Genomic DNA, 25,728 nt, shown 5'->3' with positions numbered 1-25,728 from the left:
ACGCACATAAGACCTAAGCCAGATTGGATCACCTCTTAGCCTCTGGCCCGGTCTGCACACTAGCCACCTAGACAGAGATAGGAGTGCTTTCACTCTCAGACCACGCGCCGGTTACCACCACCCTTACGTTGCCACCTACCTCAAATCCCCTCAGGGTGTGGCGCCTCCGGGACACTTTACTACATAGAAAAGAGGTAGTGAAACGCATTCAGGACGCAATCCACGACTACCAGTCACACAACGCTAACAGAGACACGACGCAGGCAACACAGTGGGCAGCCATGAAAGCAGTGATCCGAGGAGAATTTATAGCCATCTCCGCAGCGGAGAATAAAGATAGGCAGCTCAAGCGAGATGAACTTACCCACCGGGTGCGGGAGTTAGAACGCATCCACCAGCGGACGGGGGCCCCCCAGATTTGGAAACAGCTTAAAACGGCCAGACACCTCCTGTCCGCGCTGGATACAGACCGGGCGGAATACGCATCCTTACGGCTGAGACATGCCTATTACACGGGAGGGAACAGGTGCGGTAGGCTGCTGGCAAGCAGACTCCGTGTCTTATGAAACCAACAGACGGTGAAAGAGCTTTCCCGCTCCGATGGAGTGACGGTCACGGAAGATGTAGCGATAGCGGACACGTTTCGAGATTTCTACACCTCTCTCTATGCCGGGGATCGTCTCGACTGCCGGGCAGCGGCCGAGTATCTAGACTCGGTGGCACTCCCCTCCTTGGAGCCCTCGCAGGCAGACTATCTCTACAGAGACATCCGCATCGAGGAAGTGATATCGGCCTTAGCTAAACTCAAACCGGGAAAAACCCCAGGGCCTGACGGTTTCACGGGTCTTTTCTATAAGTTCTTCTGCACTATTTTAGCCCCGATCCTCACCCGGCTGTTTAACACCTTCTCAGAACCGGGGGCTATCCCCCAAGACCTCCTACGGGCGTCTCTCAGTCATCCCCAAACCAGGGAAAGACAAATCTAAATGCAGCTCGTACCGTCCCATCTCTCTACTTAACGTCGACCTCAAACTGTACACGAGCATTTTGGCGCCCCCACCTGCCAGGCCTCATAGACCCAGACCAGGCAGGATTCATACAGGACCGCCAAACGGTCGACCACACCAAGCGAGTCACTCACCTTATAGAGAAGACCTCCCGAACCCCCGGGGAACGTATGCTACTGGCGGTTGACGCCGAAAAGGCATTCGACCGAGTCCACTGGCCGTACCTAGAGATGGTCTTGAAGAAAATTGGCATCGGTGAGAAATTCAGCACCTTCATCTTTAATTGCTATACATTTCCTACAGCAGTGGTCCGAGTTAACTGCTACAGCTCCCGGAGCTTTCCCATCGAGAGGGGCACGAGGCAGGGCTGCCCTCTGTCGCCCCTGCTCTTTGCCCTTTACATGGAGCCACTAGCCCAGAGGATCCGCCAAAACACCGCGGTGACGGGGATAAAATTCGGTGGCTACACACATACCATTAGCCTCTACGCGGATGACGTCTTGCTCACACTTGACAATCCGCGGACGGCCCTCCCCGCAAGCTTGGTGGAACTGGAGAAGTTTGCGGCAGTGGCCGGCTTCAAAATGAATGGAATACCGGACCTACGCAAGTATTTCCAAGCGGCGCAATTGCGTTATTTGGTAGAATGGAGCAGGTGGGAGTCCGAGAAACCCTGGTTATTCCAGGATCAAGCAATAGCGGGACGTCCACTTCAGGAAATCCCATTCCTTCACAAAGCAGCCCGACCGGCTAATCTCTACGCATCATTCGTCACACGGGTCCCGTTGCAAGCGTGGGACGCCACGAACGTGGTACACGATCTCACCACCTTTCCCTCACCGCTAACACCTCTAGTCGACAACCCAGACTTCACCCCGGGTATGGCGAAGGGGGCTTTTACACCCACTGGCGGTCAACGAGATGCCGCTGCATCTGTCACATTTATGGTCCGGAGGGCGTGCTCCCTTTCCCCCTCTTCCGACAAGAATACAGCTTCCCTGAAACGGAACGCATGCGTTACCTTCAGGTTCGCCATTGGGCCCTACAGCCACAGGTGAGGGAGACAGCCGACCGACACTTCCGGCCGTACGAGAGATGGCTACTGACTCGCACCTCGGACACCAAACTCATATCTGACATTTACAAATTCCTCCAACCACTATCAACCCATCTTTACAATCCGGGAAGGAAGCGTTGGGAGAGGGAACTAGGCAGGACCCTGAGCCACAAAGAATGGAGCCAAATATCCTACCGAGCGCGACACTCGGCATACCACTCAGGGCTTACTGAGACACTAACTAAGGTGACCACATACTGGTACTATAGGCCGGAACGCATTAGTGAAATGGATCATGGCAAAGACAGGAGCTGCTGGAGGGGTTGCGGACCCTTGGGCACATTACTGCACATTCTATGGGACTGCCCCCTGATACAACCATATTGGACACAAGTGATTGATGACTTAGATACACATTTCCACACCGAACTGCCCCGCTTTCCTGCCTACATCATACTTGGGCTCCCCAATTCCTTAACATACCCCCTACGCTCACGAAGAGTACGCCAAATGGCCATCGCCCTAGGCTCGGCGATCCAAAACATCCTGATACACTGGCGCACTGCTACCATCCCTTCCACTACAGGTTGGCTTCACCGGCTATGGGGGGTGTTGGGGATGGAGAGGATGTCCCTCACACTAGCAGGAGACAAAGATCAATTTGATGAGCTTTGGCAACCATTCCGCACTCTACTGATCACAGAATTCAGAGAACTTACATGCCCACGGTATCTCCGCTTGTTACGTCTCACGGAACTGGAGGGCGAGGACTAACGCTGGGGGGGGAAAGGCGGGACTCCGAATTGAGGCCTGATGGGGCGACACAGAGGGAGATTGACTTGAGCACTGGACGGGGCGGGGAGGGGGTTTGGGGGAAGTTGGGGGTAGGGACAAAGGGTGTTTCCACCTGGTTGGCACGTAGCACTTTTTCTTTACAGATCAACGCAGCAACAGATCTAATGAGTACTGGACTGTATTAAAGCTTTCCCCATGCACTATCCAAACCCTTTTCATGTATATTATTGCTGCTGATGTTCTACTGTCTACCCTGAATGATTTGCCTTCCAGGTGCAGATTTCAAATAAAAAGAGTTAAACCTACAGTCTGCCAGGGAGGATGCTGTTTAGAGGAGGAGGAGAAGGAGGACAGGTCGTTCCAGGACTTGACAGCGATATAGGAGAAGGATTGCTGCCGCTGTGATGGACACAGGGGATGTGCACAAGGGCGAATGAGGCAGAGCACAGGTGTCTTGTGGGCAGGTGGAAGTTCAGTCGATGATTGATGTACGAAGGTCCTTGGGTGTGTAGAGCCTTGTATGCGTGCGGATCTTAAACTTGGATCTCTTTTTGATAGGAAGCCAGTGGAGGTCTCATAGGTGAGGGGTGATGTAGGTCAGTTTTGTGAGGTACAGGATAAGTCTGGCTGAGGAGTTCTGCATGGATTGGAGTCCCTTGAGGAGTTTGATGGAATTCTGGAAGAGAGAGAGTTGCCATAGTCGAACAGGCAGGTGACGAGGGCCTGTGTGGCAGTCTTTCAGGTGTTGATTGGGATGGACCTGAAGATTCAGTAGAGCATGCGCAGGGTGTGGAAACATTAGGAGGCAACTGTGTTAACTAGGCGTTTCATGATTAGTTGGTTGTTGAGGACGATCCGGAGGTTGCGCGCATGATCCGTTGGTGTGGGTGTTGGTCAGAGTTCTGCTGGCCACCAGCTGTGGTCTGACGCGTAGGTGTCTTTTCTGAAGATCAGTACTGTTTTGTCGGAATTGAGTTTGAATCACCTTTCTCTCATCCATTTGGCTATGTCAGTAATGGCGTTGCAGAAGTGGGTTTTAAAGAGGAGGGGTCCTAGGTGAGCAACATGAGGAGTTGGGTGTTGTTGGCATAGGAGATTATGTTGAGTCTGTGGATCTGACGACGTATGCGAGGAAAGTCATGTAGATGCTAAACAGGGTGGTGCTGAGGAATGATCCTTGGGGCATGCAGCATATGATGTACATGGGAACAGAGATGAAGGGAGGTAGGCGGATGCTCTGCGTGCGTCCTGAGAGGTAGGAGGTGATCCACTTGAGTGCGTATTGCTGTATGCCGGTGTTGTGGAGTCTGTCAATTAGAATACACGTAACTTGGGGCCTGTTGAGCAAAGTTCAGTTTATAGCAGTCATGTGGAAAGCCCTGGGGCAGGCAAGCCTCCCACCATCCACATTTGGGTCTCACTCGTTTAGGATAGGAGTGGCCTTGATTTTATTTCACTCATTGCTTCACACTAGTGGCAACACTGGTGGAGATTTCTTTGCCATACACACAATATGAAAACTCTTTGCACATAGTTTCCTTGTAGTGTAGTTCCTATATTCCCAATAGGCTCTGCACATTGGAATAATATATACTATAGTTTAGACTTAGGACTGAGGTCGACTAGGTCTCTATCGAATATATTAGATTTAATTGTGAGTGCCAGCTAGCTCAGAGGTCACTAGAAACATTCTCGAATTCACAAGAAGGGATTAGTTTCTGACAACCACATAAACATGACAACTTAGTTTCCCAAGAATAAGAAATCAATCTCCAGAGTCGCGGAAACAATGGATAGCTATTTCACTCAGTCAATCGCGAATGCTTAGTTTCACCAGAGGTGCTGAGAAAATAGAGAGACAGGAGTTTTCAATAAAAAGTATTTATTGAACAGTCTTCTTTCTCAAGCATAAGAAATGTACTGCTACAATCGTAATACTGGTTATAAAGTACAAGGTATATAATACGATAAGTGTTATAAAGTAGTACTGTAAAAGCATGATATGGCTTCTAAGCCATAAAATACATACAGTGATAAACTAATGACTAAAAGTACTCAACTGGTGCTTCTAAAATACGCCTACCCCGGTGTACCTAACCTAAGTCTAGTACAAGGGATGAAGTAAGTGAGGTGTAGCTTAAGTTTTGTATTCTTTGCCAAGAATTCTCTAAGGGTCTAATCAGCTCCGTACCTTGGCTTAGAATGAAGGAGGTCTTGTATCTCTCTCTCAGGACTCAATTTCCAAGCAACCCGCAAGGGTAGCCTGGAAACACTGGAGCTGGATTTCTCGGCAAGTAAAAAGACAGCGTCTCTCAGTGCGGCAGCTGGAGGGTCGGCTTCCTTCGGCACTTGCTGCTGCAGGGCGCGTTGGGCAATTAGATAGTCGAACTGCTCCAAACCACTGTGTCTTTGTCTGGGCAAATGTAGGCATATTTATACCTTGAAGGTGCAGAGTTTGAAGTATGATTGGACATAATAACGTCATCAAAGACTCAGTTCTTTGAAAACTCCATGATTTCCTAGATAAATTAGTATTCAGGCAAGGGGAAGTCCCTAGCTGCTGAAGGCGTGTTTTTCCAAGAAATCGTTGTGGATTCTCTGAACTTAGTGGAAGTAGCTATGCCGTATTTGGGCTGCATAGGCTCAGTCTAAATAAGGGTATGATTGCTATGCCTATATAAGGATCGGGTGATTTATACCGATATATGGGCATGAATCGGGAAAATTACACTAGGGTCCTAGATTCATACATAACATCCTATGCACTCACATGCTCTTTACCCATCCATTCACTGCCTGTAATGCTTAAGCATCCTATCCCACACTGTTTCTCTTTAGACTCCCGTTTAAGCACAGACAAATCACAAATAGAACACTGGGCTCTACATATGACATCAAAAAAGGACCCACCTTAAGTACAGGACACGCACTGTTCCGACCATAGCAAACCCATCAAATAACGTAAGATTCGAAAATGCATTTCATCACTTCAAGGGTATGAAGGGCTAAATACAACACAATACAATTCCTGTTCCTGATGACGGGATGCCCCCCACGCATAGAGGTAATGACAAGGCTTCAACTTTCCCTGACCCAAGAGCAAGACTCTTCACACCTTTCAACCCTCATTTACTTTGGTGGTATGAAAACAAAGCAAAACTCCACAAATAGTCAACTTTACAGCAGTTTTAAATTTCCTTGTTCAGCAATATGCATACAGGGTTCCCAACATAAGGAGCACAGCATAACACCATGCACAATTTTGCTTCGTCCTATAATCCCTAGCCATCATCATGAGGAAGGCTTTAATCATGTTTGATGCTTTTAACTTTTCATTAAAATGAATACCCCATCTGCCAACTCTAAGGGTGTAAGCAAAGCAATACTGAAAACTGGTCTTGGCAAGTATGTGATGTAAACAGTTGTCAACATATTTAAATAAATAATATGCTTTTACCAGTTTTATCTTCTGCAACAATCGAGGTGCAAACAGTAAACACTTCATAAAAAATGTTAAAAAACATCACTTCCCCTAAAAAGAAAGAAAAACAAAGATATTAAAAATATATTCAGAAAACATACTCAGCCTACTGAAAAAGGTATGTGGAGGAGATGGTGGCACTTGAATCATTCCTGTACATTTGTGCCATTGCAAGATAAATACACCGCTCACGCAAAATTATTCAAAGCGCCTTTCCCAGACATCCCATTTTGCCGTTATTTGACTGTAAGTGGCATTACAGATATATCTATTTAAATGATTAACTTAAACCTTTTTAGCTCTGCTAGTGCAGCTTCTGCCTCCTATCTACCATGCTAAACATGAATGTAGGACACTGCCAACCCTCATAACAGAAGAGGGGCCATTATCGTTTTAGGTCTGATATTCATCCTTGGAACATGCGTTTTGCACATTTCTGATGAAAGTGTGTCAACAGAGATCTTATGAGAACAGATGAAGACAGCTGTTTCAGGGAATGGCAGTCTGGACAGAAAATTGCAAGTCTTCCATTGCTCCATTCTTTAAGTGAGTGCATCACTTACTAGTGGAGGAACGAACATAGAGAGGTTGATTAGGCATGGGCAAGGAGGGAACTGTGCCAGGGTAGCATCGGCATGCAAGACAGGGCATCTTGAACTGGATTTAGGTTCTAATGGAAACTGATGGATCTCTTGGCACCTGAAAGGGTGGGTCTATTTTCAAGGTGGTCCTGTTTCTGTTCTTGGACAATGGCATTGAAGATGTTAGATTAGGCTACTATTACTTCAATTACAGTGATGATCACAGGATTAGAGTTCAACAGCAATAGACGGGACATTTTTAAACAGTGGTCTCAGCTTGATAAAGGCTCTCTTGATCATTGTGCCAATCTAGTTATGGTGTCAATCTGGAAGGCAAGATGGAGTATTTAAACTCAAACGCCAGGTTTTTCACAGACTTGTAAAATTGAGGTGAAGGTAAAGGATGGGATCCTTGGAGGGTGCCCTCTGTTTTTTGGCAATTAGGTTTTAGGCAACTCGGATTATCCTTTGCTCTTCTGCACTGGGGAATGAAGAACACGCTAAATATTGGTCTTAAGAGGTAAATAACTGGAAGTAAGTCAGTCTGCCGCTTTTCCGCCGGTCGACTCATCGACCGGGCGGAAATGGGGCATGACTTGGTGACCTGTCTGCAAGATACCGCTATCCATATCAGGATGCAGGCGGAGAGCAGCCTTTCCAAGGCGTGCCGCCATGGAAAGGCATGCGGTTTTTGCTGTTGGGGGCCCAGTGTGGGCCCCCAGGGTGTTGGGGGGGTGCACAAGGGGGGTACCCCCTTGCATTTGCATGCACACAGTGGCAGGCATTGCGCGGTGCCGGTCACGTTGGGCATTTTAATACACAACATCCATTTTTTACATTGCGGCGGGTGCTGCTTACAGCACCGCCTGCCGCAATGTAAAAAATGCGGGATGCGGGCGCATCTGAATTTGAAAAGCGGGGCCAGCGCAACAAGGGCAGTCGGTAACATGCTACAATGCGGTGGCGTGCGGACATAGTCTGCCCGCCATCATAATAGGCCCCTTAGTTCCATTGCTATCTGCCACTGACATATACTCAGAAATGTATAATTAAATTGCGGTGTCTTGCAGTCTTCCAAGAAAAATAGGGTAATCAGCAGTGTAGATGTGCCCAAAAGTTTAAAAAGATAAGTCATAGTGAACATTCAGTTGTATGGGGTGTTAAATATGAGTCACAAACCAGAATTGCAAATGCACAAAGAGTTTGGTACTTGGAGTCTAGCTCTTATACAGGCACCTTCAGGAGCAAGGGAAATGGCAAAATGATGCAAGTGTTTGTATTTTGAAAGGGGTTCTATAAAAGTGATTTGAAAATAATTGCACTGGTAATGGAGGTAATTACTACATATACTCGGGTAAGTGCCAGTTTGCTTATATTGCATTTTGTTAGGCAAGCCCTGTTGGCATTAGCATGGACTAGCATATACGTAGGGAGAATGTGGTTTTAAAGATATGCGATCTGTGTGGTAAGCGAGTGAGACTGAAGCAGGTGAGGGCAGGTAGGGGCGAAATGCAATACTAGGTTGCACTATCCTTTTGGAACCTTGGACGTTGCTAGCAATGAAAAGGCATTTGGCATTGAAAGTGTTATACTCAGCAATGTAATGTTAGATTAACTAAATCTTGTGAAACTGAATGGAAGAGCTCATCTGAAGAAAATTAACCAACATCATCCAAGACAGCTCCACAAAGAAGCTAAATATCAAAATCAAGACAGTTTCATTTGCAAGACAGGTTTTTGAGGTTTAAATGAAAGAAAAGCAACATTCTTTGCTCCTAATCCAGATGAAGGAGCAACACCCGCCAAAGCCTGTACAATATTAATGAACTATAAGCACACACTTTCAGAAAAAATATATTTGCTTAACTGGAACTGCTTGAAAATTAGCATTACCTAAGGCCATTCCAGACGCATCAGCAATGCCTTTAATTTCTTCCCCAAAAGGATAAGGGAGGCTGCCTACTAACACAGGCTGCAAGAAAAGAAAAAATAAGAGAAGCAGACCATTGTACAAAATTTCGCAATGCTGTTACAAATGTTTTGACCCACAAGTTATAATACGTAGCAAAGGCTGACTCGGATCACATGACTATTGAGAAACAAATGACCATGCAGAATTTCCAGAATTACTCATGCCATCAGATGATCACGGAGAACCCGTTAAACCTACAAACATGTATATCTTCTTCTTCTGTTAAGACAAAGTGAACTATATTCTTTCATTAAAAAAACGTTTATCTTTTTTAATGGCGTAGTAGCATACATGCAGACAAATAAATTAACACAAAAAAAATCAATAGATAAAAATGCTTGGATTAATCATTCCATCATTTTTAGCTTGTCTGCTATTACCAAGGTGTCAACAATATACAAATATTGGTCCTACTCCAACTGGAGTAGTCCACCGCAAACTATTATACTGCATCAAATCTGAAGAAGAAACACCTACAACCCCAAGCATGCTTCGATCTCTTCAGAGATGAAGCTCAAGTCCCTTTGGCACAGCAATCTTTGAATCCATGTATAGAAAGACCCGTACTGCTTAAGGTTACTCGGCAAATAATGCACATAATCTGGGTGCAATACATTTTGTTGCTTTTAACTCGATTGTGCCAATAAAGAAGGGTACTAACCATATACAAATCAGTCTTGGTCTTAACAATTATAAGTGCCTGAGATTAATTCAAGGATTTTATTGATCACATTTATGATTTTCTCAGTGTGGCATTCTTAGTGTGACGGGTATTCCCATATACAGATCTTGCCCTCACTGTACCTCAAGTTGCACCGTAGTGATAAGGCGTAACAATGACTATGGCAGATTGTGCCCCTGTTGGAGCAGGTAAAGGCTGGTTTGCATATAGTCAGTGGCTGTCTGTAATCGAATTGAGGAAAAACACAATGGACTGAAATACAGGCCAGAGCAATTACCAGTGGTTAAAATTAATTCAAGCAATGCGACCATAATTTGTTTGTTTTTCTCAGTGCACCAATACATTGTTCCATTGTCCTTTAGATTACATGGGCATGGAAGTAAGGACTTGAGCCACAGCATGATCACTGCTATGAAACGCATCAGTATACATTTATATGCATTGATAGAATCAGAATAATTCTTTATTGGAAGATTAGCAATTAACACTGAAATATAGATTTGTAAAAAAATAACAGGCAGCGTACAATACCTATAGAACTGGAATTTTGCTATTGAACTTTTTCTACAATTACAAATGCCTGTCTGAGCCTGGTCACAGGTAGAAATCAAATTATTTGACCAATAATATAACATTTCTATTGTTTTTTTGGACTCCCTTGCACAGCTCCTTTTTTCCTAGGGTACACCCTTTATTTTCCACCACCGGTAAGATCAAGAAATGTAGTTAATCACACATATAAAATAATGAGTTAAAACATCTACTTACAAGATCTTCATCCACTAACTTGATGATCTTCCCACTTGGAACAAAGGCATTTGCCAAATCTTTAATTGCTTGTATTAGATCCAGGAGCTGCAGATATTAAAACATTCATTAAAGTGTAACTCTGGTTTGAACGCACGCCGTGATCACCTTAGTTGTGACAAATAGCAGCACGGCAGTGCCTTTTCAACACAGCATGCAAAACATGCATTTTCTGAGTTATTTCCACCTCAAGTCTTTATTTTTAAACTTCTCTTGTTATTAGGAATTAATAAAATAATATTGGACTCTTTTCTTGAAAGCTGCATGTCGAACAAATTAATTGTCCAAGTTGTATCTTCATATGTAAAAGAAAAATTATATACAAGAATGTAACATAGCTGAGCAGATAAATTGCCATGAAAAGATTGGCAGTTTCCAGTACTGAAGCGAATCGGGATTCACTTGTTTCATACTGCACTCGGTGTTACAAATAAAGGTATAAACATTCTCAAAGATCAGACTCTGGACGGTTATGTTACTATTTTCTTTTTTACTCGAAGGAGCACTGACCACTCTAGCAGGCGGATTCTCATCATTACAGCTCATTTCACATCAGATTACTGAAGGTCACATTCACAGTACTTTTTAAAAACGTTTTAATGATGAACAAATACTGAAATAACAAAGAAAGAGATGCCTCTTTAAAATCATTTATTTACGTGGACCCTAAACACAAAAATTGGTGGAGCTGACTTTTATTCCTGCTGTGAGAGGTATACAAGATCTCCTACTCAGTAGGATAGCTACAAAGTGGTAACTTTTGGATTGATGAGTTTGAACTACAGTCTGCAATGATAGAGAGAAGATACATATCCAAGACAACTGTGAAGTACGTATTGCAACTGAAGAAAGACACATGCTACACAACCATTTTAGACAATCAGCAAAACAAACAAATGGCAAGTTTGCAGGTAGAGAGGGAAACTTAAAATTTGAACACAACACCAGTTTTGTTTGTAGATACAAAAACAACCATGTGTCTTTTAGGGAAGGTAATTTATTTTATTGATCTGGAGTTCATTTTGAACATTTGTTTTTCTATTTTTTTCACTAACGTTTGGTTGTTTATAAATCGTTTTAATTCAACATCTTTGTTAGAACATACACTTGGCATAGTGAAATATACACATGGAATAGTGAAATACAACATAAAATAGAACATAAAATCAGCATGAAATCATAATGATACTCCAACACACACTGTGCCCAGGTTGGAAGGAAAGAAAATATTGTTGAGAATGACAGCCAATCTAAATTCGTGTTTATAAGCCAATTTTTACAGAGTACATGAAGAAGGGTGGAACTGAGAAAAACGCTTTTGTAAAGCATCACATAAACTTTCGTATGCCTCCAAGAGCTGCGGGATTAATAACGGACAATAAACTCATCAGATAGTGGTTCACGTATAAAAGATTACATAAAGTTTGTAAGCAAAAATCATGCATGCCTTGAACATTCAATGATCTGCAGCCAAACAGCCATCACAGACAATAGTGCAAATTATGAAACTGTTGTCGCCTTTACCCAAAATCCTAAAGCAACGCTGTGTTCATACAACAAGAAACCTTAGGCAAGCTTGTTTCTTCCAGGACTTGAGTGTGAACTAAACTCTCAGGCTTTAAACTTGAAGGATAGGTTAGGCGACACACATGTGCTCAATTTGTAGATGTGGACAGTTCAGCACTTGCTAGGTTTAAAATGTGCTTAGTAATCAATCTCGGAAACACTGGTCAACTAGACTCCAAGAATATAAATTTAGTATTATCTGTAAACTGTTAATGCCTTTAGGAAGCAACATTCTGAACAGTTATACTTCGTAAGATGTTCAATGAGAGTAGAATTGCATTGTGCTTAAACATTAGGACGAAGTGGAATGTCGACCTAAGCTCAGAGCAACAATATAAAATACATTTTATTTAATCACATTAAAGAAGAAGTCTCCCATAAAAATGATGGAAAACAAAACAGGATATTTATCTAAGATGTAGCAGCATTTGCAGAGGTAGCAGGAACATTAGATGAGAATGAGTGAAGATGGGACCAATTATGTTTAGCTTCTGCAATGACAGAACAGATAGGTCAGACCACAAAGGGTTACTGAGGCACACCTTGACTATCTGATGGTGTCCCATTAGCATCTGAACTGCTGAACCACACTGGCCCAAACTTCTTGCGGCTTACAACTCTTTGCTGAATCCTTACCTCTTTCTTCTTACTGCCAATTAACTGGCTCCATCTCTCCTGTGGAGGTAAATCGAGATTTATGGTATACCATGGCACTTTCCCCAGAAATCTAAAAAAGATAAATATCGAATTAAGCAACAGAAAACAGCGAGTTCCTTGCATTCAATTTCTCTACACAGTAGCTTACACTACTAACCGAAACAGAACACTGTCATCATCCGTACTACAATAAATTAATATTGGAGAAATATAAAATATAATTTTGAAAAAAGGAGTTACAATTACTAGATGACTTACGTTGGCCCATTGGGTGGATATGTTCCAGTTCTGCAATCTTCTGTAAACTGTAAAAGTGGCGATAAAGTAAACATGAGAATATGCGTTTTCCAGACTTTAAAGCTACTTTGTTTTTTAATGACTACAAAACAGTGCTAAGAAGCATTACCAACGAAGTTGGCCTGGTCTTAGCAAGTTGTTGTGATGGTTAATAAACATTTAAAAAAAATAAAACACTGAAGCACGACAGCGGATGAAAAAAAGAAACAATGCAGACTAAACATGGCAGCTATATTGTTGTAGTAAAACATTTCAATGTAAAAACAAAATTAACCATCACACATCATTTTAATAGAACAACAGGGGCGCTTTCTAGCAGACCAGTGATCTTGAAACAGGTACCACAAAACCTTTTTCAGTTGTAATGTACATACCAGGAAATTATTATTCTGAGTGGTGCAAATAAAAGGTAATATTGGCTTTGAATTATTGTGTCCTGGAGACGTAGTGCAAACACAAGGGTGACTAAAAAATATACAAGTGTAAAGAATAGAAAAAAACATTGGAAAAGTAAAATATTGGCCCACAAGCTTTGGCACTAAAGTGCATTCATTTTTAGGCACCTATGTACATATGGCCAGGCAAAAGTGTTGGCCTTCAAAGTGGAAGAGAGCCAATGGCGGAAGCGGGCAGATTCCTTACTTCACACATAATGTAATGTATAAGAGCAAAATGACACCTGAACACACAAATAGACGAATAAGTAAGTCCAAATTCCCCATCTATGCATTTGTATATGTATGTATTTTTGATTACATGAGGCTGGCAAGCCGGCTAAATCTATCTCAAGGCCAGACACAAGATCATAAATGTCTTCGACACAACTGAAAACGTTTTAGGCATTTCTCCAATCCATTTCACCCTCCATTGCCAAGTAGATCTCAAAGAAATAACCAGGAGGTTGAAGAAACATACAATTTCCGAGCAGAACACAGTGCCACTGCAAGTAAATGTATTTCAATAGTGTAGACTTGGGCTTTATTTTTCATTTTACTATCATATTAAATGTGTCACAGTAGCTCTTTAAATAGCCAACAAAGACACGCGTTGGCATTAGGGGCTCTTGCAAATGTTCAAGCACTTCCTTTAGATGGCAGCTTGAGAATTAGTAATGATCCCCCGCTCTATTTCTTGGAGTACAATGCTTTATCGAATCGTTTGGTAACCAGTGGGATACCCAGTTATAAGCACACACGTCATTCTATGTCTTCTGCTTTCAATAGTGTCTAAATAAGTGACAGAATGTGAGAAAGGAAAATATAATTCTGAACTTTGATTCACAAGCTCATGATGTCTACTATTTCAACAGTTCTGCCATAGCTTTGCTTCAAATAGGAGTTTCAGATTTCACAAATGACCTCACAATGCTATAAAGTAAGGTGAAAGTTTTCAAGTTTTAAGCTACTAACCAGGTATAAAAATCCCTCGCTATTTTGTGCAGATTAAGGTCATCAAGCAGAGCGAAATATCGAGCACATGTGTTATCCATTGAATAACAACGTATGAAAGAACAAAAACACTTCAGACAAGTCCTTCAATATTATTCAGTTAGTTGACTTTGGTTGCTGTGATGAATCGGTCATCAGCATGTAATAGGTTCAAATTACCCATGTCCGACTCAGATGGTCTGGGATAAATTGCGGGGGCATCACCACCTGATGCAGAGTATAATGCACTAGAAACGTGTTATATAAAAAAATGTAATTAGCCAATATGTAAAGTAAACATTTTAATCTTTGAAGAAAAATGGACAGCTGCATACCATGCTTCTTAACGTTAAATGTTTTTTAATACAATGATAATGCTAATAATAGACAATCATTGGCATACTTATGTGCAGTATTTCTGCATATGAATGCAGGCGCTGGAAAATCTGTAGGAGAGTAAAAGAATCCATTACCAACTCTAGAATTGGAGCAATCCTCTCAGATCTACAGGTGCAGTGCTACTATAGTTTTAAGAAGACAGTTGCTAGGTCATAAACCAAATAGATATGGAACTAGATTAGGTCAAGCTCCTGCCATTAAACCAGTGAAGTCTTTGTTCAACCATTGGGTCAGTTTAGCAATGTCAAACAACCTGAAGTATCCTACTGGTGCACCACATAAATCAGTAAAATGTCTTCACACAAGCACTAAGATTATGTCAATAAATTGGGAAACGGGCACCTTGAGGAGGTGAAATGCTCTCTCATACCTTTTGTTTTGGTTGTCTGGTGGAAAACAGTCTAAATAAATAATTCAACAAAATCTCAAGTAGGAAGTTAGATCTGAAATAACAAACCCACATTGTGCACTTTTCAGGCCACACGTCTTGGTGGTAGAAGCTACTGTGTTGTTGATTATTAGGTTCTGACCAAAATCATTTCAACGGGGAGTGCTTTTGTAAACAGGTTTGTCTCAAAGTGGGACTGCATTATTGCACAGATTAGGATAAAACTGAATGAATGTATTAGATAAAGACGCTTGTGATATGGCCCAAGTAGCTGTACAATACTAGATGTATTAACATGATGCACTAACATACTAAGGCATACGAAGTATCTCTTAAAGCAAATTATTGTATTTGCTGTATAGTCTAGTGCGGCACATGGTTTTCAATAATCTCCATTAGTGATAAATTGCAGGTTTGCATGACCTCAGACTCTCTTGGAACGCTATTTGGCACGTCTGCTCCATGCTGTCAAGTTACCAGATAAAAGCAGCAATTACTTTTCATTTCCACCTTGGTTCCCACTTTCGACTCTTGGGTAGGCAAAATGAAGCAGGTTAAGCAACTTGAAAAGTTATATGCTAAAAAAATAGGGCCCTTAAAAAGTTCAGGGCTATTTGGTGTGATGTGTCAGACTAATTGTGGTATTCGGACTAAGGGCATCAGACTATGCTCTGGTTATCCAAGAGTACTTTATATACATTCAATGTCAATGCAAGGGAGATACCCCTACCTGTATGGAAACGTTTTAGCTTATGGTCATTATGCTAATTTCTACTGCTTTTATTTGAATTGTACGAATGTCGGTGCTTTATTATGCTAATGTTTAAGAATTTGAATCATGGCCACTATTTTGTAAAGAATTTCAACCGGATCCATTTAAAAAAAGGAATACAACATGTTCAGTAGAACCTTCATACACATCCCACCATTATTAAAGCACGATTAAAATTGCTTCAACTGTGGAACACAAATTATAACAATCACTGGCAAAGCTAATAGGCGGGCAGCCAATGCCAGACCTACAGGCTTTCCTAATGTTTGTTTTCCTTTGAGAGTACGCATGAGGGTGGATGGCAAGAAGCACCTGGGTATTCAGGTGTCAGCCAAGTGGAAGAAGAAAGCACTCACAGAGCATCTGTTACTATCACAGGTTTAGAAGCTGCCATGATTACACTGATTAAAGCTTCAATGTTTTTGGGGCAGACAAATGTCTATGTGAGAGCTATTCACTTTCTCAAGGTCTTTTAGCCATGTTGTACAGCCACACAGCAGCTGTGCAGCATGGCTGAAATTTAAAACAAGCACTGGCGTTGCCAATAGGTCTCGCAGTAGGAAAGTTGGAGCTATTACAATTGCAAATAACAATGCCTTTTATTTTTGTTTTCATTTTATAAACATAAAGGGCTTTGTCATTTACAAAACCAATAGCTCCAACTTTTCTACTGCGAGACCTATTGTGCACTGCACAGTGCGTGTGTGAGTGGCGTTGCGTGTGTGAGTGGCGTTGCGTGGGTGAGTGGCGTTGCGTGGGTGAGTGGCGTTGCGTGGGTGAGTGGCGTTGCGTGGGTGAGTGGCGTTGCGTGGGTGAGTTTTACCCATTGTACTTAATCACACTTTTCTGCGCCCTGAAACCTATTTGGGTGGAATATGCAACTTATTCATTATAAGAAAAAACGAAATGAATAAATAAATACACAAGGTGGGCATATTGTGTGGGGAGGCGGGAGGGGGCTGAAAGAATGGGGCGAGCCCTAAAAAACAAGCTGCTGGGAGAGAGGAGGAGGCAACAGGCAGACGGCCAGAATGCGAGTCACGGCCTGACTCGCAAGTGAAGTGAATAATTAGGGGTGGAGTAACCAGAGCATGTGTGGATACAGATGTAATAAAGAGTGATAAGGGAGGAGGGGCGTGAAAGACGTGAGGGAAGCGAGTGAAGTGTGAAGCAGTGGGTGGGGAGGCAGGAGCAAATGGGAGCCTTTGAAGAGCAGAAGCTCAGGCAAGCTCGTGCACGCCTCGTGCACTTCCCAAAAACTGCTCCAAAATCCTCTTGAGTAACACTATATTTTCTCCCATTTATTTGCCGGTTTATGGGATGGAGGAAATAAATAACTGCCAAACAGAGAAGGTCGAGAAATGTAACCATCCGACAACATCTCTAAGATATCGGCACGCCTCATGCAAATTGAAGCGTCAATCACAAACACAGACTCTGGGGTTGTAACCGCAGCTACAAAAGGTGTCACCTTTAAGCTTTCTGTGAAATAATTTTTACAAGAGTCGTAAACATATAGGATTTAAATATTACAATAGCAGGGTATAAAGTAAAGGCAAAGATTTTTTATGCATTTTTTACTTTCTGGGGCAAAAAATATCAGTTTGGCTGGTGAAAAACAAAACTGCTTTTCAAGGGTCTTTGGGTGTGAGGAGAAGGTGCTAGGTGAAAGGAGAGATTGAACTACCCCAAATGCGTGGTCAAATATTTTACTTTACCAACAAAAGTATGGATAGATTGGAGTCATATCTTGCACGATTAGATGGCGTCTGCCTCCCAACTGCTCACTTTCCAGCACCCTTTGAGGGCCAATCTGACCTCATGACTGTATATCGACAGTGCTAGTTCAGGTCAATGTGTACGAATAGCATTATTTTGATTCAAGACTTCATTTAGTCTTTCAGAGAGAGCTGTTCATGTGTTCTGCTGCAATCACTCATTGATCATGAAGTTGGGGTGCAGGTGCATTCCATGTTCCTTCACCTAGCATACACACAGTAGACGTGCGGCTCTCCTTTCGCCTTCATCCACTGAAGATCGTGCACAACATTCAATTAATCCATTGCCGTTTTTAGTTTGCACAAATCCTTTGTTAAGACTCACTGGCGACATTTTGTCCGCACCTTGATTGGAAGGAGTAAAGCACAACTAGATTTATTTTTACAGCCATTGCTGATATTAGGCTTAGGCCTTAAGGTTACTGATGGTCTTAAGGTTAATGCACATTTGTCTCAGGGATAGGGTTAGGCTTCAGCCCAAGGAAGACCGGGTAAGCGTTATGCACTGGTTCATTAAATGTGGGTGCGTTTTATTTTTATAAACATTTCGGTGCATCACTGTAGTCAAGCAGCAATAATAGTATTATTAGTGGTAGGCATTTTAGTTTGTGTGTTAAGACCTACATCCGCTTACTAGCTAGTCAGCCTTTTCACAGCATAGCTGTTTAAATTGTCACGATTACTTTGCAACAAAAAAAAAGCGCTTTATGATCTGCCTGACAGGCAAGACAGTTACTGTATCAGATTAAAACATCCGTGTTATCTTGTAATTGGATGCGAGGCGCGATGTTTCAAGCAACAAAATGTAAAATCGTTGCACATTTGCTCTCACGCTGGAAACAAATCACCCCGGCTTCCGTTAACATGGTTATCTGACCCGGAAAGCTTGTGAACCAGAGCGCCGAGCTCAGTGAAAACTGAATGCCAACAATTACCTCTCAGCCCGCGGAGAGAGGGCTTGGAGCAGCCTTTACCCAAAGTACGCCAACCTCAGAGGGGAAGGAAATGCAAGAGTTCACTCAGCAGACGAAAAGTAGAGTAAAGGAATGTACAGGAGCAAGAAATAAAATCGAGAGTCCATGAAAAGAGAACACGGAGATGCAATAGTTTGCGGGGAGAGAGAGGGGATGTTCTGGTGTGGGAGGGGGGGAGATGCTGGTGTGGGAGGAGTGCTGCTAGGGCAAGGCTGTGTTTGCGGGGAGAGAGAGGGGAGGTGCTGGTGTGGGAGGGGGGAGGTGCTGGTGTGGGAGGAATGCTGCTAGGGCAAGGCTGTGTTTGCGGGAAGAGAGAGGGGAGGTGCTGGTGTGGGAGGGGGGAGTTGCTGGTGTGGGAGGAGTGCTGCTAGGGGAGGAGAAGCCTGATGCCGGATTGGGGCGGGAGAGCCTGGGAATGCGAGAGGCTGGGCTTGCATGCGATGCACGTGCTGAACAGATGTCCGTGAGGTGTGGGAGGAGTGCCTGATGCCGGATGGGGGCGGGAGAGCCTGGGAATGCGAGAGGCTGGGCTTGCATGCGATGCGCGTGCATGTACACGTGAACTGCAAGAAAACCGCGGGGCTGAAAGCCCTTGGTTTGACTTGTGTTTTGCCGACATGAATTCTCGCTCCGCTCGATGCGCTTGCGCGCATCGATAGGTCGCGAGACCTAAAAAAAGAGCTATGATACAGCCTGCGCTGGCCATGTCATACCGCTTTATTTTCCGACAGGACGGGTGGGCAAATCAAGAAAAATTAACCTTGAATTCTCTCCCTTTATCCTGAAGGGGAAACCGGCCTCTTCCACTATACCCACTGACCATTCGCATCAACCACCTCATGACATTATAGTAGCGCCATGATTTACGGTAAAATTATGTCACCTGCAATAGTGGGGAAAGGATGAAAAGGATAGCTTCATAGCTCTAATGATCAGAGTTGTTAAAATATGAAAATGCTCAAAACTAGTAACAAGTACAACAAAATGAAGCTCAGAAAAACAGTCAAAAGAAAAACAGAAAATTGGAAACTCGCCATTCTTTTTTCAGTGATTTACACAGGCTTACATCCACTTCAAACTCATCTCGTTTTCAGAGACTTTGGCCTATAAATGAGCTTTGCTGCAGAAGGAGTGGAATAGGAACACATTTAGCTGCACTTTATGTTAGGAAACCCATTGGGGTCTCTGGTACAGGGAGGGAGGGACTGCCAAGCAAGCAAATGGGAACAGACTTTGCTGCGATGGAGGTTAGGAAACCAGATGGGGTCTCAGTGATGGGCAAGCAAGGATGGAGGAAGGGGCCGACGTTATGTGGGTAAGCAAGGACGGGTGTAGGAGGTGGGGGAAGGGAGAGCACACGAAGAAATGGTGGATGGAAGGAAAAAGCAGTAACACAGTTACAAAATAGTACCCCAATCAAGGACAGAGACACACATCAAGAGAAATCAATCTGTGGTTCGTCTATGCACCAGAGAAGAACCAGGAAATGACAACTGTCATGTGCTGGTCAATTAGGGGGCAGCCAAGCAGAGTGACATTAAAGCCAATGAATGGTAAGCAAAGGATGGGCTTCAAGCCCTTTATCGTAAACAATAGTGCCTCGCAAGCACAAAGCTGTCCCTGGCTTGACCTACAAGCATTTACAATGCAATGGTCTCGGCATTGTTAAAGTTAGAGCCATTGGCATTGCTCATGACATTATTTTTATTTATGTTTTTGTTTTGAAAACATAAATAAATGACTGTCATTTACAATGCCAATAGCTTAATCGCTTGCAAATGCGAGACCTATTGCATTTGCACCCACACAAAGCCACCCACACACACATACAGAGCCACCCACACAGAGTCAATCTCATAGAGCCACCCACACACACAAACAGCCACCTACACGGGGCCACTCACACGCACCCGCACACACACAGCCACCCACACAGAGCCACCCACGCACACACAGACAGACAGAGCCACCCACGCACACACAGACAGACAGAGCCACCCACGCACACACAGACCGAGCCACCCACGCACACACAGACAGACAGACAGAGCCACCCACGCGCACACACAGACAGACAGAGCCACCCACGCGCACACACAGACAGACAGAGCCACCCATGCACACACAGACAGACGGAGCCACCCACGCACACACAGTGCTATGACACCGTTAGCTCTTGCACGGTTATAGCACTCTTTTGCTATGGTGGGCGGGGGTGGGCCAACAAGTACAGCAGATGAAAGGCAGAAGGGAGTAAGCAACAAGACGGATGGCAGATGGGGGAAGGCAATATCAAGTAAAGTGGGAGGAGGGCAGAAATGATGGGAATAGCATCACTACACAGGAGGAGAGTGGAACAAGTCAATAAAGCTAAGGGAATGGCTGGGGTACTGATGGAAACTGCCAATTTAGCAGCTCGCTCTTGCAGGAGAAAATGATTTAGATGGAATGTGACCCCTTAACTGTGTTCAGATTCCAGGGAGACAGCTCCTGCCAGCAAAAAAGGTGCCCAGTCCCCTGGGGAGAAAAGGTGCTCAGCCAGGCCAAGCTTCCCAGGCCCATTTTCGATGTGCTGCTCCAGACAGATTTTTTAACTTGGTTTATTCCATTATGAAAATAGGACTAAAAGTCCCAAAAATCAGAGGAAAAAAAATGTGGACTGGACCAATATATTATGCAGGGCCCTGGAAAACGTTGCAGCTATGGATGCTTCCAGTCAAAATACTGCTACTGAACCCTCTCTGTGGCCAGTGACCGATCACTAAAGGACCGGTATTGGGGCAATAAATCCACCCCCCATTTTTTGATTACCACACCAACTAAGCTGTCACCTTCTACACTTTCACAATGCCTTTGAAGAATTAACGATCTAGGATCTGTAGAAGGGAGACAAAGGTTGGTAAATGCTGCCAGGTGACGAGGCGGAATAAGGGAGAATACAGAACAGTAGGAAAGAAATACACAATATGAACACCTGGCAGAAAATGACAGATCAGATTTTACATACATTTTGGTCGAGTTGTCGTGGATACTTGAGCTGGAGCATAGGATGGCGCAGAATGGATGAGACTTCCTTTAATTAGGTCATAATATGGACTATACCCAGGAATCACGGAGCAATAACAGGCTCAGGCCTCACAGCAGCCACTCCTCAGGTCACAAACAAAACATATTACAGGAATGCATTCCCTGAACACCACTGGGGATGATGTCTGCTTTCATCTAATCAACAGGTGAGGGTCCTGAGTACCGGAGAAGAGGAATACTCATATGAGACACAGGAGTCCGCGGTGAGTAGAGGAATCACCTCCAGCCCTAGGACCCTCCGATGGAGAAGAGGCACGTCCCCATTAACCTTTGGGCCACAGCCATGCTCCCTGGAGAACCAGACTGCAGGCATGCTTGTGCGCAAATAGTAATGCACCCAGATTTTGCACTCAAACTGTCTTAACATAAAAGCCAGAGTAAACACACATTGCAGCCATAAGCGAGCCGGTCCCATGGCAGCCGTGGCCACTACTATCAGCACGGCAACCTTCCTGCTGACATGCAAAGGCTCCGATAGTACTGAAGACAGGACAAACACAAAACATTAACAGCTATATACTGTTACCAATAAATACAATACACTCCGTGGTGCCAGATTGTCAATTCTAAGGCACTGTATGGGATTCGCCTGCAGCGCCCACATTGTCCATTCCAAAGCATGAAACCATCTGTGCCCGAGCAGAGGGGGCTGTAGGTGGCGCTGGCGCTTCCTCAATGGCAGACCTGAAGTGGAAAGAACACGAGTGATTGATTATTCAGGGATTGGATTATCATGGTGTGTGGGGGAGAAACTGCTACTGGAGGCTAAACTGCGGAAGGGTTAGGATTCTCCCACTGAACAAGCGTGATGGCTGGTTCCTCGGGCAGGGCACGGGGACGGCTTGTGGCTCTTTAAAGAGGTCTACCTCATACGTTCCACGCAGCGCTACTCTGAGAGGAAGTCGCGGAGGGCCAGCTCTGCTGCTATTCCTGTAGAAGGGGAGGTGCTTTCTCCTTCACAGCGCATCAACTCCCTTCCCTGCTGATAACTAGTGAGAGGAAGTGAGACAATCAATAAAATAGGACTGCAAAAAGTGAACAGGAAGTGAAAGCACCTTGTGTGAATACCTGACCCTGTGCAGCTCTCCGCTGCCTCCTGTTAATTTCGCACTATAGAAAAGGCGCATTACAACTAACTGCTTATCACAGTTAATGAAGGAAACAAAACTAATGCATTGTACAATTGCAAGCACACGAAGCAAGCAATCCTTTCTCCACCCCACAACCTTCAGACACTAACCAACACATACACTTCCTCATGCACCCCAGCAACCGCAGCAAAGCAAGCTTACCTCACATCCAGACCACAGTAACGTGCACACAGCTGGTGTACCCCCTGCTCCACTCACGATAGTACAGCGCAGGACACAGCAGTGTAAGCGGAGAGACAATGTGTGTGAGAGAGCATTTACTGTGCGGGTGGGTGGGGAGCTGCTGTTGCGGTGCGCAATGTGACAGGGGATTTTTGGCGGTATCTGTTGGTACCATGATATGATTTGTGTCGGTAGGGTGTGATAACAAGTCATGCATTGTTTAGACTTTTCCCTTTTTTACATTTTTCCTCATATTGCCTAGATATGAAACAAGCCATACTTTTAGTCGCTATTAAATCTGTCCCGGAAAACTCCGGTGGCCTCACTGCCGCCCTTTGCTCACACAGCAGCCCGTGCTCGGCTTCTTATGACTCACCCGGGCTGTCTCTTTATTCCTTCTTTGCGGTCATATGACTGGGACAAACATGGCCACGCGACGTGAGGAGGAGCCGAAGAAAGAAAACAAACACTTGCATCGTCATCGCGCGCTCCGTTGACGGCCGCAGCCCCGGGTCTGCCGTGGCCGGTCCTGCAGTAATGGGCACGGCGCATGCGTAAGCCCGAAACCTTCCATTGGGCACGGCGCATGCGCAAGCAGCGGGAGGTATTGCTAGCGTCTCAGCTTCCGAGGAGGACAGCGCGTTCGCGTGCGCGTGGCCGGCGCAAATCGCCTTGCGCGCGGCCAGTGCTGTCCTCCTGGGAAGCTGAGCCGCTAACAATAAGGTCTCTGGCGAGAGCGAGCTTCGCTCGCTTCTAGCCGAGACCTAAAAAAAAAAGTAGCTCTTAAATTGCGAGCAGTGCAAGGTCACTGAGCAAAGACGCAGTACTTAAGCCATGCTTCAGCTGAGGGCCAAACACAAGAATAGGAAGTCAAGCCAGCACAAGCTGACCAAAGGGGAACAAGCAAATGAGAGTGAGGAAGTGGCAAGCAATGTGTGGGCTCTAAACCCCCTGTAAGCAAACAAAAGGTCTGCTATGTGCAGTCTCAGGCGAGACCGAAAAATTGCCTTTATACAAACTATGCCTGCAGAACGGAGAATGCGAAAGTAGAGGTCGCAGTGAGTTACTCCTTACTAAAAGAAAACAAGCATTTACAATGCAATGGTTTCGCCTTTGGAAAAGTTTGAGCTATTGGCATTGTAAATGACAAAATGTATGCGTTGGTTTTGAAAACAGATAAATAAATGGCATTGTCATTTACATTGCCATTTGCTTAATCTCTCGCAAATGCGAGACCTATTGCATTGCAAATGCTTGTTTCATTCATCCAGCCGCTGATATGAACCATGCACTGTTTGAACCTAACGCAGGTGTCCAGAAACTGAGAAATGCAGGTGATTAACACCTGCGTATCATCTGCGTACGACACTGTGGAGAAGCCATAGGATTTTATAATATTGGCCAGAGGGGTCAAATATAGGTTGAACAACAGGGGACTAAGAATCGACCCCTGTGGCACCCCCACAGTGAGAGGCATGTTCCTGGATACAAGGGTGTTCATTTTGAGATAAGTATAGCGGCCGGCGAGATAGTCCTCAAACCAGGCTACGGCGTTGCCCCTTACACCAATCTCCCACAGCCGATGTTTCAGAATGCTGTGGGAGATGGTGTCAAAGGCCGCCGATAGATCCAACAGGACCAGAACGGCTGACTCCCCCCCTGTCCAGGGAGAGCCGAATGTTATCTACTATCTCAATCACTGTGGTCTCCGTACCATGAGCGGCATGAAAACCTGATTGTGAGGGATCAAACAATGGATGTGTCTCAATGTAGGTGGTAACTCATTTATTTACTAGGTGTTCAAGTACTTTCCCGAAGAATGGTAGAAGGGATATAGGTCTATAATTGGATAGGATGGGGGGCCTGTTGCAAGAAAGTACCCTCTGGCTGCCATCGTAGGGTCAGGCAGCTTGAGAGATGAGTTGGCAGCAGATCAGTGGCAGCTGGGTGATAATCGGTCATACGTTGGGGCAACAAAGGTGGCCAGTCCTCCTCGTCACCCCCCCCCTGCCCTTGCCGCTGGCTCCGAGCTGTCTCCAGTGCTCCCTCACCTTACGGGCGCCATTTTGGAATCAGGCAGGCCTCCCCTTGTTGTTCTCCTGTCGTAGACTGCTCACTGCGGGCGAGAGAAGCACATGGGCCCGATCCAAGTGGCGGTTGCTGCTCTCCCCCGAGCGCCACTGCTTCTAAATGAGAGTCTGCCCCCTGCGTGCTCCCAGGAACATAGTCGCGAGCCCCAGGAGCCGCAACACCGTAGCAGAGTACACTGTGAGTTGGGATCCTTGAGTCGGTGCTCGGCCGAGAGGTGGTGCCTCAACAGCAGCGGCCGCTTGTAGTTGCGGGTGCCCTTGCTAAGCTCGTCCCGCCCTCCGCCGTCATCCTGTCGGCACAAGGCACAGCCCATAAGCCCAGTCTCTTGGCTGAAGCGCAACCACTGGAACTCCCGGAGCCATGAGTCCTGGAAGGAGCAGGCGTGCAGGCCGTGCAGTAGCGATTGCCGCCGGGCAGGTTAAATCTTATGTTTGCTGAAAATGCTCAGACAGAAAGCACCTCTCCTTATGTCCAAGATGTCCAGAAACTACATTCCAGCTAGAGACTCGCGCTGCAAAGGAAGGTATGCATAGCGCTGCCACAATACCTTGTGAACAGTAGATAATATACGAGGAACAAGGGAACACAGACCAAAAC

The 25,728-nt window shown here is 44.8% G+C and overlaps 1 protein-coding gene across 1 annotated transcript in view; it reads right to left on the bottom strand.

Moving 5' to 3' along the window:
• ASAH1 (N-acylsphingosine amidohydrolase 1) overlaps positions 1-25,728 on the bottom strand; it is a 235,081-nt gene that overhangs the window by 194,148 nt on the left and 15,205 nt on the right. Inside the window, exons 2-6 of the mRNA XM_086962561.1 lie at positions 12,864-12,910; positions 12,585-12,675; positions 10,344-10,430; positions 8,815-8,893; positions 6,317-6,391 (exon numbers count right to left, since the gene is read on the bottom strand). Of these exons, the coding sequence (XP_086818687.1) occupies positions 6,317-6,391; positions 8,815-8,893; positions 10,344-10,430; positions 12,585-12,675; positions 12,864-12,910 (379 nt within the window). The remainder of the gene's footprint in view (positions 1-6,316; positions 6,392-8,814; positions 8,894-10,343; positions 10,431-12,584; positions 12,676-12,863; positions 12,911-25,728) is intronic.

The sequence above is a fragment of the Lissotriton vulgaris genome, chromosome 3_1 (assembly GCF_964263255.1).
Source record: "Lissotriton vulgaris chromosome 3_1, aLisVul1.2, whole genome shotgun sequence".
In the NCBI taxonomy this organism is placed as follows: domain Eukaryota; kingdom Metazoa; phylum Chordata; class Amphibia; order Caudata; family Salamandridae; genus Lissotriton; species Lissotriton vulgaris.
The sequence above is the reverse complement of the archived record's forward strand: the minus strand, read 5'-3'. Positions and strand labels throughout refer to the sequence as shown.